General features: G+C 37.7%; 1 protein-coding gene across 11 annotated transcripts in view; it reads left to right on the top strand.

Annotated features, from left to right (window-relative positions):
- Window positions 1-14,797, top strand: part of cpo (couch potato) — a 329,161-nt gene that overhangs the window by 290,626 nt on the left and 23,738 nt on the right. For 8 of the 11 annotated variants that reach the window (XR_010857445.1, XM_067128849.1, XM_067128848.1 and 5 more), the window contains 3 exons: window positions 1,012-1,153; window positions 4,533-4,619; window positions 11,383-11,534. Coding sequence is in view for 10 of the 11 variants with exons in the window: in XM_067128849.1 (XP_066984950.1) it covers window positions 1,012-1,153; window positions 4,533-4,619; window positions 11,383-11,534 (381 nt within the window). In the remaining variant the exon portion in view is untranslated. Of the gene's footprint in view, window positions 1-1,011; window positions 1,154-4,532; window positions 4,620-11,379; window positions 11,535-14,797 lie in introns of all 11 variants that reach the window. The other 3 variants (XM_067128853.1, XM_067128852.1, XM_067128851.1) reach the window with 2 other exon arrangements.

Here is a 14,797-nt window from a genome sequence, read left to right as displayed (position 1 = left end):
TACTGATCTCCATTACATTTGCATTTGGTTCATCCTTAACCTTAAAGAATAAAGGTTCCCTTCTTTCATTTCATTACTGAATATGTTTAGCCAGCATATTGTAACATTCCGTAGCTCTCTTCGTAATGAAAAAGGTTTCAAGCCAACCCGCCCCCCCCTTTTCCTCCTCTACCCGGTCTTCCTGTTATCCTACCCATCCAATCCTGATCAACTATTTGGTTGTCTTTGGTTACTCATTTTTATGTGGATTTAAATTGCTGTTTTTACTAATAAATGTCTAACCGTCCTCTTCTTCACTAACAACGTTAACTTAATATGACTTTTGTTTCATCAGTTATAAGTATTATTCAGAAAGATCATGAATAACGTGTTTTTGTTGTCTCTTATTTCTGTGGACCATATATATACCCTATACAGTACAGTATATCCTTTGTCCAAACATTCTCTATATTTTTATGATTTAGGTACATATTTTAGTTGTTCAGCTGTTGCAGCAAATGTGTCTGATTTTGTATCTTGCTAGGAAAAGTCTGTTTGTTTTTGTGGTTATATACCTTTAACATTTGTTTGTTTGTTAAGTTTGGGATGTCTGCAGATTCAGTGGTCTAATATGAACCAGAAGTTGTACGCCAAAGAGATATTCGCTGGTTTTGAAATGGTGCCAGAAGGGCGAAGGTTGAATCTGTTTGGGTTAAAGAAACACTGTGTGGGTTAAATAAACTGACACCATTGCAAAACAGAAGCAGCGTCTTTGAATGAGACACTGAGGCAGCAGACATTGCTCGAGAGAGAATGTGTACAACGTTAAGGCTGTAACGTTAGGATTTAACTCCCGTAAATCCCCTCTCCACCTTTCCCTATTCCCTTTAGTAACCTCTAGCCCAGTTATGCTATTCCCTTATTTCTTGCCTACCCTGACCCCACATGGTCCACTTATGACCCACCCCACCCACCCTCCACTGGCGGCCACCTTGTGTTTTAACGTGCACGGTCTCCGGTGTTTTCTTACAGCAGGGCGTGCGGTTTGACCCAGACATGCCTCAGACCATCCGACTCGAGTTTGCTAAAAGTAACACCAAAGTTAGCAAACCCAAGCAGCAGTCGCCCCCTGCAGCCGCCCCCCACCCCACTCTCGTGCACCCATTCACCGGACGTAAGTAACACTGCATGATCACCTCCAGTCACTTAACTCACTCGCTCACTCACTCACTCACTCGGTCACATTCACTCACTCCTTAACCTCCCTTGACCCAAGCATTCTTCACGGATAGAGTACGGTACGGACGGACGGACCTCACTCCTTGCTTTCAAGCTGTGCTTGGGGGCTGCAGCCTTAGTTCTGCTGTTAAAACTTGCACACTATTTATTGGAACAGTAAGGTCGCAGCATATCTGTATCAGATGGATGGGTAAAACAGATTGCGAGAATTCCGAAACACTTGACAGCATGGCTGTGTGGGTCTGTCTGCCCCCGTCCATGAGTAGGAGAACAACCACCCACTCCCTCGTCTTCACACGTCATCCGATGCACTGTGTCCTTACTAACTCATCACCATCCTCCCTTCCCTTCCTAATTAGCCATCATTTGATTACCATTGACATCATCATAAGAGATCATGGTTTATCATCACCATCAATTAGATGTTTACTTTTTTTGGGGTTGTGGATTTTTTGTCATGAATGTATTATCCTTTGCGGTGACATGAAAGGATTTCATGGTTATTTTATGAGTTTCATTGGGCTTTCATTATTGATAATTAATTGTCATGTTTGCTAGTTGTTTTGGCTCATTTCACTTGTCTTCTTTTTCTTTGACCTTTTAACCAACCTTATGCTAAACTAACAACTAACCTTACAGATAAACTACCATTGCTAACTGTAGCTGTAAATAGCAAAGCTGACCATAATATAGTAGTAAGGTGAATGTATTGCTAACCTTGGTTAACATTATTGATGTGATATTTTTATTTTTTGAAGTTAGGGAGCCGTATGTGTTTAGCGTTGTCCATCCTACAGCAGTGACAAGTAGTGAGGGCTTTAATTAAACAGTGTTTAATGTGTGTGTATGGAATATTTATATCCTGCTTATCGAATGCTTATTTTAGTACTTTAAGAAGCCAAACCCTTGCTTTCAGGGCAATAGTTTATGTAGCACAATTTTGTTTTAGATGGGCTTACCTAGAGTATTCTTCTTACCGTAACCTTAACATTAGAACCATAAGCTTAAGCTCAGGAAAATCAAATTAACATTCACAGAAACAGCCACAGCTGGAATCTGTGCAATGCTTGTGTTGTAGTTGACACATTTATTCTATAAATCGCTTTGTTATAGCAAGCAGCAAGCAAGCTTTTAACCCTTTTCAAAAAATGCAAGAAATGTGGCCATATTATATATCTTTGTTAAATACCGCTTAAGCATTTTATAGTGTTCTGTGTCCTCTGTTTATAGCAGAAGTTATGTTCCATTTATATAGTGCTGTGATTGCAGATCTGACAGTTTGAGTCATTCTTGCATGTGACGTGGTTTTACTTATTTTTGTAGCTATTCTTCACTCAAATTAATGTTACAAATAAAACGTAGAGCTGTAGATTACTAAGCTTTGATTAGATTACTGCAGTTGGTGTTAGCTTTGCCTATTAAATTTTATAACCAATGTTTGATGAGGAAATGGAGGCCGTTAAAGGACAAGTGTCGTCTTTGTCATCAGTTACTTGTAAAATTTGTTGTCTTCTAATGGGCTGATCCATTTCTAGTTATAAATGTTCTTGCTACCGTTCTGCGTCTTGATCTGAAATTTTCTGTTTTCTTGTTGGATTTCGCATAAGCTTAAATGTAATGCAGCATCTGAGTCAGATGCTGGACGTACAGTATATCAAGTCTGTTTGTAGCCAGTCGTGCTCTCAAAGAACTTGTAGACTTTTTCTCCATTTCGTGAAACTGCGCTCTTGGTCTGTGGTTGTCCCACAGGATTCTGTCTCTTTTAACTCTTTAGCTCCCACAGCAGATATGAAATTCCCCCAGAGGGATTAAAAGGTAAATGCCCGACGGAATTCTTGGTAAACCTTCAACTATTTCGACTTGTAACTAAGAATATGCTTTACGCAATATAAAATCTAGATTGTGTGTAACCAGATCAGTGAATACTAATTGCATTTGTTATGCGGTACATGATAGTTTTGAAAACTTACTGTTTTTATTATCATAAGAAATATTCTTATCGTTTGTTAATTATTTTCATATTTATTCTCTCGTAAATATTATTGACAACCTAAAGACCCGTATTACAAAAAATCATAGAAGGAATCAAATTCAAACGTTCAAATAAATTGAACGTTACGAATATCAAGTAAAGACAAAATTAAATCTTCAAAAAAACATTCGCTCCAGTTTCAAGGGTAATGTATTGCTTCCGTGCAACATTTCCTGTTCAGTTTTTATTTTCGTTTTGTTAATAATTCTCGTTAAAGGTTTCTTCTTCTTATCTCTCTCTCTCTCTCTCTACTGGAGAACTGCAACCCCAGTGCTTTGCCCTTCCGAGTACTCACAACTTATTCATAGGTTTAGTCCTCAAAAATGAATGTACCCCAGCAAGAGGGAAGCTTCCTCCCAAGTTCAGTTATAGTAAACTGTTGTAAACTTTTGAAAAAATATAGTCGTTTTCTTAGAACTCTGTGGTAAATTTCTGAGAGTTCAGAACATTTGTGTTAGTTCTGTCTGGTATACTGTTTATATTCAGAGTTCCTATTGTTTTGTGTAGCCTTACGCTGCTCATTCTTTGATGTTTGCGATCGATTTTTTCTGATTCAAATCGGTAGGAAGGTTGATTTCTTTTCCTTAATAGGCCTTGTCCCCCTCTTGGGAGGCCATTTCGTATTTTCTCATTTTCATTCTTGGAATTTAAATTTCAAGTCTCGACAAGTTTGCATATACCTTGACTTTTGTGGTCGCTTATTTTGATTTGCATAATCCCTTAATTAAAAAAAAAACGATCTTGTGAAATAGTACAAATAGTACATTTGCCTTATTCATTATATAAAAGGGAATAGGGGTTTCCTTAGTGGCCTTGGAGCCAGTACTCTGGACATTGCGGTGAAGCTTGAGTGGGAGAAGAAAAATTTGTGTAAAATTCTCTTGTCTGTGCATTGTGGAAGGGCTACATCCCATTTTGTTTGAATTCTGTATATTAGTGGACTCCTCGTCTGGAATATAGCTTACTCCTAAGGGAGAAATCCTCTCTCTCTCTAACTCTCCCTCCCTCCAGTATGCGAGGTGCAGTGGCAGAAGAAATAAAAATGCACCGTATCTATAGTAAGTATATATAGTTATGTTCAGATCTCTCTCTCTCTCTCTCTCTCTCTCTCTCTCTCGTTATTTCTCACAGAGTTGAGTGAATGTGTGTCTGTTGGGCACATAAATATTGCACGGCCATCTGATATATGTCCCACCACCTTTTGGCACTATTGTGTAGAAGTGGTTAAAGTAACTCGAGAGTAAAACTGCTTGAGTGACCGTTTCTTCCCCTCTGCCTCCAGACTTTGGATCTCCAAACATGCCTATGTCTTCCCCGAGTCCTCCAACCTTTCTCCCTTTAAGAGGCAGGTCTGTCAACACCCTAGGGGGTAAGTTGTTTCTGCTCTCTTTATTTAGTAACACCTTTTTTTTTATTGCTTTCCTGTCCGCGACAACGACGCTCTTTGCTATGTGTTTCCTTTTCCCCTCTCGATGCCGTGTACAGTATTTAATTGGAGATGCAAAATAGATATAGAGCTCGTCTAAAGACTGAGGTACATTTATAGTCAAGAGTTACAAACGCACATTATATATTGGGGTTGTTTTGTATTGTATTTATCAGAAGAAAAATGTGCACCGTCTGATTTGGTCTCACTGTATTTTGAGAACGTCATTTTCTTAGCTACTGATTTGCCTTGCACGCCACATTGAACATTGTAATTAAACAATCGATTTTCTACTTTACTTTTCCATTGATAAACAGAATCATATAGTTTACATATATATGAGAGAAACCTGTATACGGAAGATTTCCAGTGGTAAAATGATCTTGCTTGTTGATGTGCTCCCTACTTTAAAATGTTATGATTATTTTCCCTAAAATGATGAATTTGAATTGCTATGAGTAATTGCAATCGAGATGCCATCATTTTTCACTTGCTGTTATCAGGAACAATTAATTCATTGTCCTACTTTTGGTTTGGCTTCAGTGATCATTGTGACCTTAGACCAGACTTCTTTCATCCTCACGTTTGATCAAAGGGAATGGAGCTGACCTGTCTTATGATTCTGTTTTCAAAGTGAGAGAAGGTAATTCATTATTCTCAGCACTTGCGAACTGATCAAAGAATTTAGGTTTGCCTAGATGAAGGTAAATTAAACGTTCGCGGAATCCGGAGAGCCTCCATTGTTTAATTCTGAACGTCTTACTTCCTACTTGGATGACTAGCCCTGAGAGCATGAGATTGTTCAAAAACTGCATTTTTTAAATTCATTTTTGAAAATACATAACTTTAGGTGTAGCTTACTACCTAAGACATTGTCTTACCCTTTCCTGCGTTCAACATTGTAGGAATATTTTTCAGTTTCCGAGATTTAACTTGCATAGTCAACGAGGTTGTAAGATTCATGGTGCATTCTGGTTATGGTAGCGTTCTTCCTTTTGTAGATGTCAGCGTCTGAAAGAGAATTGACCCCGCATTATGGCTGGAATTTCTATTCCTTTTTGTGTGCTATTCGGCTAAGAATATGATGATCATGTATGGTGTTGTCTAATATGCATGGAATCTGTTTACCACTTACTTTTCATCCGTGTTTGACTGTGAATAGGCCCATACTTGTTCTGACAATGGTTCGTGAGCAAAAAGGATCAATCACTAGAGCTTATTCATGACATCTTTATTGAAATGACTTGGCATATAGAAATCCCCTCTTACTGACCCCGAATGCGTCCCTTGACCCTCATAGCTGCATTTTGACTTAACCTCAATCAGCTCATCATATAGTGTTTTGCGTGTAAGCCCTAGACCCCTTTGCATAATGGAGTCCCTTTATTTCCTATTGCTTGTGATTTGTACCCCTAAGTGCATTTTGAAATACCCTTCTATTCCATCTGCTTGATATATGTACCCATAATTCCCATCACTATGGCGGCCGGGGGGATTGCTTTGGACTCAAGAAGTTATTTATGGTCGCCGTATTTTATGTCTGGCTGACGACTGTCATTTTTCTCTTGATTTCCCGAATGAGAAAACCGTGCCTACATTTGTATATTTTCATTGTAAATTTTTCGGTGCTTTAATCTAGTTGACTGCTAATGGACATTTATTCGTTTTTTTATTAAGTGAATAAAGAAGAAATCTCACACATCAACTTTGGTAAGTGGAAATATTAAAGCTGTTGTATTTGTTATTATTTCACAGGGCGGTAAGAAGCGTAGTCTGAAAACACGTACCGAAGACAGAGCATAGATCCTAATTAGGCAAAAATGTGTTGCCATTCACCTTTCCATTACCATGTTTTCTCTGTTGTGTGTGATTTTTTGTAGGATGCTAATAATACGTTTTAAGATACGTTACTTGGGAGTACGTAGTTAAAGGAATGCCCTCCGTTATTGGTCAAATAAGTGGTTTTTTTTTTTTCATAAGAAAATAAAAGGAATACAATTATAGTTGGGAAGCAGGAAAAATCTGTCAGTGGAAAAGCAATATGTAAGTGGTCGTCGAAAGACTATTTATAGGAAGTCGGTCTTGAATAGGAGAGAGAGAGAGAGAGAGAGAGAGAGAGAGAGAGAGAGAGAGAGAGAGAGAGAGAGAGAGAGAGAGAGAGAGATTGGTTGGATGAATGGATTACTAAGCGGCTTGGTTTTTATTCGATAAAAATGGTGAAGAACCATCGAATAAACGACTTCGAGCTTCCCTGAATCAAAGATATGAAGATAAGCACTCACACTCTTCACCTTTCAGAAATTCTACTAACATTTTTTTTTAACAGCAAGTTACCATTATTGGTTTGATGCTTACCGGTTATTAGTTTTGTCCTAGTTCAGGACACTACGATTTATTAAAATGTACCGCCTGAAATACTTATATTGTCATTTTGCCAGTCGTCATATTATAGTTTTGAAAGTTAACGGTGGATTTTCTTCAGTTTTTTTTTAATTAAAAAATGACTCCTTTGACATTGGATGGAAGTGACTAATGGACATGGGGACCTTAGCAGTTTATTGCAATTTGGAATCACATTCGTGATGAGCGACCCAAAACTCTCTCCATTATACGTAGTGCAAGACAAAAATTTTCTGTCAGAAAATGTTAGGAAATCGTACCTGATTTGTTACCTATTTAAGCTACTGAAATGTTCATTATGAGACACCATTTTATTGCAGGCATTTTCTGCGCAATGGAAGCTTGTATTTATTAGGAGTTTCGGTTGTAAGCTGTTCATCCCGGATATAAAAAACGTTTGAACACCACAGGATCTTAACACGAAAATATTAGCGTCTAGGCTTTCTAGGAAACCAGAAAGCGTCGAGAATCGGAGAATTCTGAGAGTTCAGGAGATGAGAGTCTGAGAGACAGAATATGAGAGTGGCTACCCCGAGGAGGATGAGAAGTGGAAGGTGCTCTAGTTGCCATCGACACCTACAAAGGCTCCCGTGATGGAGTGCTGATAGAACATGTACTCTCTCTCTCTCTCTCTCTCTCTCTCTCTCTCTCTCTCTCTCTCTCTCTGACATCTTTTATACATTTCTCTAGACTGCTGTCCGAATATTTTCGTTGAAAGCTCCCCGTACACTTTTCAAGAGCAATGACTGTGTTTGCACTGAGAGAATTTATAAGTAAGTATTCTATCATTCCAGGAAGCTTACTTATCTTTGATGTGTTATAAAGATTAGCCAGGCACTGTTACGTAAGCGAGACTGCATTATACAAGCTAGAAAAGAATCTCTCTCCGTAGAGAAAACATCCCCGTTAATCATTTCGAACTTACACGCACTCCTTCCTCAGCTAAACTTATGGACGTCTGTCTTTCAGCTCAGTTGTTTCATCAAGCGTTTTCAAAATTCATTTTAGATGGTCCTGCAGTCCGTCGCTTTTGTTACCCTTTCTTTTTTTTTAATTTGCCATCTTTATAGGGAAGATTTTGTCACCGTCTTCAACGGAAGTCTCCGAAAAAAAGATTCCGTAATTCTGAAAAGTTTGACAAGTAATAAAAAAATGAAACTTAACGAACTATGAAGCTGATTGGGAAACGATGTATGTATCAACGTTAAGTGGCTAATAAAGTAGTACAAAAATAGAGTGGAGGATTATTAAGAAAAGTATTAGAGAGAGAGAGAGAGAGAGAGAGAGAGAGAGAGAGAGAGAGAGAGAGAGAGGGACTGGGCAGAGGCATAGCCGGCGGCGCAGAATTTAGGGTAAAGTTTAATAATTGAAAGATCTTGCCTAAAGGAAAGTTGACCTATTTTCCGGTCTGTAAGTCCTTAGGGTTGTGCAAAGAATTTGTAATGAAGATCAAACCCTTAGAAATTAGATTAAGGTTTCAGCTTGGAATGCCTCGAAGCGCCCGAACTGCTTGACTTTAAATTCCATCTTGACTTCGAGTTAGATTTTCATGTGGGTGAAAACCTCGGGAAAGAGTTCCCTTAGTTTCTTCCACTATGCGAGGGACACGTTTCGAATGGCCCACCCAATGGGGCTTCTGTTTCTCCTTTTTCGGGATGCGTGAAACTTAGCTGGATCATGAAATGGTCAAGCTTTCTCTTTGCTCATATAGATTTTAATTTGAATATAGCGCGCGTGTGTGTGTGTGTGTGTGTGAGCGAGTACGCGTACGGACGATTATGAATATCTACATGATTCATTCATTGTAATGTGTGTGTACGTGGTTGCATTTGCATGGTTCAAGGCTTGAACCCAGCCCGCTACCAAGCGGTCGACCTCATCCGACGTAATCCGGCGTAAAGAAAATGGCGTGGGTCAGCAACCTCATCCCTGAATCATTACTAGGGACCTAAGAAACTACAGTTCTGAAACCACCCACATAAAACCCGTATGTATGTATGTATGTATGTATGTATGTATGTATGTATGTACGTACGTATGTATGTATGTATCTATAATAAAAAAGTCCAAGTATCGTAAGTTAAAATCTTAAGTTTTTCTTATTGGAATTACTCTTAAAATACGTACTTTCACTTTGACCATTCTTATACTACACTGTATATAAGCGAAATCTGTACAATGATTTTCCTTGCTTTAAGTTCACGATCGAACTTTGTGGTTATATAAAAACGAAAGGCTACTGTGAGTGTATACATATGAAATACACGTACACACACAATATAATGTGTGTATAATATATATATATATATATATATATATATATATATATATATATATATATATATATATATATATATATATGTGTGTGTGTGTGTGTGTGTGTATGTATATTCATATATTCATTCCATCTTAAACTTAGTGCAAGGAAAATAACTGTACAGTTTTAGCTTATATACAGTGTAGTATAAGAATGGTGAAAGTGAAAGTACGTATTTTGAGAGTAATTCCAATATGAAGGACTTAAAAAGATTTTAACTCATGATATTTTGACGTTTTGTTGATTATGGCCACAATGCTCTCCACTCTGCTTATTGATAACCACAAGTTAGTGTATGAATCTGGTTTTTATATAATAGTTTTTGATAACCATACTTTTGACGGAAAAAAGTAGATTGATTTGCATTAGTACAGTTTTAACACGGGCTTTTCATGCAGTTAGGAATTAAAAGTTTCATTGAGAATAATTGAAATTACTGATGAATAGCAACTGTTGGTAATTAGTTCTCGAGTTAGGGGTATAAGAATACATGTTCCTCAATTATTATGGGCAGTTTTGTTCTAAAGATTAAAAATAAAATGTTTGGAAAGTTTTGTTTCAAAAAATTAAAGTTATTCATGGAAAGCAAAGTGTCATAAAAAAATGATCAGGCTGTGTTTTCCCAAAGGTATTGTTTTTCACGATTATGGCCCTGTTATCCCAAAGGTATTTCATGTACTACAACTTGCTCAACTTCCAATCAAAAACTGGAATGAGAAAAGAGCTTGCATAATCTGATTGCTATAACCAGAGTAACTGTCACTTTGTTAGAATTAAGTATGTTATTATTACATTAATTAAATATTTAAGTACTCTGTGTTTGGTAATAATGTATAATTGCATATTTTTCTTTTAATAAGATTGGCATTGAAGAATAAAGTTTTCACATAGTGAACCATTAATTTGAAAGTTTATCAAGATATTGTGGTTTTTAACTTTAACCTTAAATTTAATCCAGTGTGTGAATTACATGAAGCTATAAGATGGTTTCACAGATGTTAATGTTAAGGATAAGCTACAGTCTTCGCCTGTCTTCGCTGGACATGGTAAGGAAACATTGAACGAAAATATTCGTAGGAAAGGATTTCATAGGAAAATTTTAAGCACATTTTAGCACCCTCTGATTTTCTTTAGGCATCGCCTAAAGAAATGTTGTTTTAGCATCACAATTGGGTAAGTTTGAAGGTATTGAGAAATGTTGGAGTTGCATGTAAGGCAGGATAATTACTATTTTTTAGTATATATATATATATATATATATATATATATATATATATATATATATATATATATATATATATATATATATATATATATATTTATATTGATTGCACTGTTTAACATTTGTTCTCATGTATGGGCTCTTGATTTCTTCTTAGTAATGTTATCAAATGCACATAGAAAGAAAATTGTTTTAAAGGAGCAACACATCAAAGAGAAAAAAAGAGCATGGAGTGTAAAGCAGAGATAATAAGGAGATTTGTAACTGGATATCTTTGCCCTGTCACATCGGGTCCGTTGCCATAGATTTAGTTTTGCCCTTCATCCAAAGTCTCTTGGACTAGGAAAGGTTAAGACCCAGCCGGTTCCCTCCCATCCCCTCCACCCCGCATTTCATTTATCCAGATTAAATAGGTTAAGACAACCATCTTTGTTTTCCATATGTTTAATGAAGTTATTCCTGTGTGTTCGCCGTTCGGGAAATCGCAAAAGTGTTTGTATCCCTCCTCCCTGTTGTATTTGCATCCCCCTTATAATGAACCACCGACAGAGGAAGGTCAGCCTTATCCTGCCTCCTTCGCTATTGCCCAGTTGACCCTTCATATTGCGACAGTCAATGTGAATGAATTGCTCCTGAGTCGGGGTTGAAAGTTGACGCTTGAAGAGGCAAAAGGAGTATATGCAGTAAAGCACAGTACTTGAGGGTGGTCGGTATTTGAAGTAGTAGTGTATGGTGATGGTATTTTTGGTTTTTTTGTGTTTCAGTAGAGCTGAACCACGCCTTCTTTCCCGGAGCTCCTGATGTGTGGCCGCCCCACCCCTTGGCCTACACGGCCGAGCTACCTGGCGCTGCAGCCGCCGCGGCCGCTGGTCTCCAGCACCACCCCGCCCTCTTCCCAGCTCTTCACGCCCAAGTCCCAGTACGTTCTTATCTCTGACTAACTCCAGACAAACTACAACAACATCATCATCCACCACCAACGGCCGATGGGGGGCCACCACTTCCGCATACCAACGTCCATGTTAGTCTTTCAAAAATCATGCTCTCATGAATATCTCATGGCTTTTGTTTAGAAAGGAAGTCAGACCACCACCAAAAAAAAAAAATTTAAAAGCCACAAACCACTCCAAATAGCCGTACTTATAATTGATATATCCATGTATAGATATATATATATATTTTTTTTTTTAAGAATCCTAAAGTGAATATATATCTATATAAGTCTTATGTGTCGTCACTGCCTAACACCACCACCACCTCACCTTATTTTACCCACTTGGCACTGTTGCTGTGGCACTGTGCCCCGCTGCTGCTGCACTCTCCCTCCACACACTGCCCAGTTTTACACCACCCACCTACTACCCACGACCCGTTTGTTTTTATTATTTTACTAACCCGTCCAGTTTGATTTTTCGTTCATATTCACTTAACACAATCCAAAAGTCTATGACAAGACCCTTTGCCGTTATGTCATCATTATTACTCTTTGACTTGGTTATGCCCGTGTCCCTACACGTAACTACATAGGCATTCACAAAATCTGTTCAGAGTTCACCTTATTTGTTTTTATGTAGTTTCCCATTGTTGATGGCTTTTTTAAGATTACTGGTTGTTATTTTTATTTTTTATTACTAAATGTGAAGTTTATTGCACAATACTTAGGTCATGCTTCACACTGGCATCTCTTATGTTGTATAGTTTCACTTTAGTATGTTCGTTTGTTTTATGTTAAAAAATAAGACTTTCAGTTGCGTTTTTGTGCTTCAGATGGAGTAGTGTTGCAATTCTTGAATTATTATTGCTTTCCATATCATGTCAGATGGCATTCCTTCATTACATTTGTTGGCCAAAGGCGAGCCATTGCAGTACAATCAGTAGAGTAACTTGAGTTAAATGTCTCTTCTGTCCATTGATTTCTTGACCTTGATGGGAAACTGGCTTAAGACGGAATTAAACGACGAGATTTTTCAATTGTTTAAAAGTTTTATTACTTCTGGCATAATTTAATGTTCAAGGTAGCCTTTCCCTCTTTTATCCTCGCTTCTCGGAAATGTGTATATGGTTTCTCATTCTGTAAAACTTCCCCAACTCCTTTTAAAATTCCGTTTTTGAAATAATGTACAGCTTTGCCACTCAGTTTTAATCCGTTACCTTCCACACCTTAGCAGTTTGCTTCAAATGCTTTTGGAGATTTCAAAAAGAATCATAGCCATTGCAACCAAGAGCAAGATCCACATTTCAGAGCGAAAAGCCTTGACAGAAATAACGTTTTGTGGCGATACTGACCGGGCCCTCAAGCCTCCCAAGGAATAAAGTTCTTGGCGCTGAATGACCATTGACGTCATTAAAGCGGTTTTAGAAAGAAACTTGGACCCATTGCAAAAGACGAGCGGTCACATTTGAAAGCCATTTCTACTGCATTAATGCGCAATAATGGGTCTCATGAAATACTGAGGTGATCTTGCATTAGCGTAAGCAAAGTTGTTTTGGGAAAATGCAGCTGCACGTGAGATTTGTTTTGGAACAAGTTAGTTTCTATTTCCATGCTCCGTAAAGTGGCGTAATTTTCTGAGAGAAATAAGAGATACAGACTTTGAAATAACCCGTCATCTATTCACTGTTTCAGATATTGCGAAGTATGGAACCAGAGATGCCTTTTAGTGTTTCAATGTCCTCCACAAGCTTTTTGCTTTAGCCAGCCCCGACAATAAACTTAAAACAAGGAATATTGGTAATGGAACATAATGGGAATTGTTGTTGACATTCATAAGAAGGTCATAAGAAAAATTTCCGTTTAAATGGACTAAATCACCATGAGAAACAGGAATACTTGTTATTTCGGTTGCCTTTGAACACAGCAACATACGTGCATTCATTTGCATTGCTACACTTCCAGACCAGGAACGAGAGAGAAAGCAATTAACATCTTTGCGCACATGTGTGTGGTCTGTAGCACACTCACAAATCACTTGTTTGAGAATTTTGTAAATGTCATGTGCTCACTCTTGCCTACTTTATTTTTTCCTTTTTTGGTTGTGCTGCATTAAAGAAGCCACGTGTTTCGCATCTCGTTGACTTTAAATGTAATCGATTACTCTGCTTCGTAACAGAGAATAGGTATTGGAAAATGGACAATTCACCTTGAGGAGAAAAAACAATTAAAACATTTTAGTGAGGTGGGTAGGTTGGTGTGTTTGGCATCGTTTTTGAAGGCTATTTTCAAGACTTTGGTTTTTAAATATATTTTGCTATGAGTGAAGAATGTTGCCAAGTAGAGCAAAGGGATGCTTGGGTAGGGGCGTGGAAAGGTGCGACTGGTAAGGACCTCATTCGATATCAGATCGTTCGCTTTGGGTCACGTATGGATGCATTAAACAGACTCAGTCTAAAAGTCCTGTTTTAGCCTTCGTTGATTGTCTTTTATATGTTAAATAAAAAGCCTGTTAGAAAGCCCCAATATTATAACACTAATGCATCCTAAAGGACAGAGTATGGTACCGGGCATTGCCGTCAAAAGATTCGGGAATACCCAGTAGACTGTTTAAAACTAACTGTACAACTCCAAGAAACTGAATACAGTACATAACAAAATGGAATTGACACTTTTTTTTTCCTAGTTGCCCCAAGATCGTGTTTTGATATTTACTCATTTATTTTTGACAGTGGGGATTTTGTTTTTGTGAAGAGAGAAAATCAAATGTGTTCGTTGGTCCCTCGGTTGTGTTGGCCCCCAGAGGGCTGTAGGAAAATATTTTTTCATGTGAACTAGAATATAGTTTTTTCCCTTTTTACAGTGAAAATGTTTAATGGTACAGCTTTTTACTGGTTTTGAACATTTTCATTTTGAACACCTTTTTACTTACGATGTAAAGCATTTTTTATGTGATGCATTAATCATTCCATTTTATGTTAAGATTATTATTAAGATAGTTCAATAGCACTGACATTATATAACTTCTGGATGACCAGTATCTCTGGAGATGTATGAAAGAAATAAGGATATACTGCCTATTGCCACCACATTTTGTGTATAAAAAATGGTGGGTTTTAAAAGGTAACATTTTTTCTAGTCTGGTTTGATCTTGATTTTTGGGGGTAGGCTGTTTGTTTCCCTTATCTTCTTGATCAGAAACTGTCAGTCAGTCGTACGTCTCTGACTCTTATCAGTGACCAGATGGAAAT

Source organism: Macrobrachium rosenbergii, chromosome 27 (genome assembly GCF_040412425.1).
Source record: "Macrobrachium rosenbergii isolate ZJJX-2024 chromosome 27, ASM4041242v1, whole genome shotgun sequence".
Taxonomy (NCBI): Eukaryota; Metazoa; Arthropoda; class Malacostraca; order Decapoda; family Palaemonidae; genus Macrobrachium; species Macrobrachium rosenbergii.
Note: the sequence above shows the minus strand (reverse complement) of the source record. Positions and strands in the feature narration are given on the sequence as shown.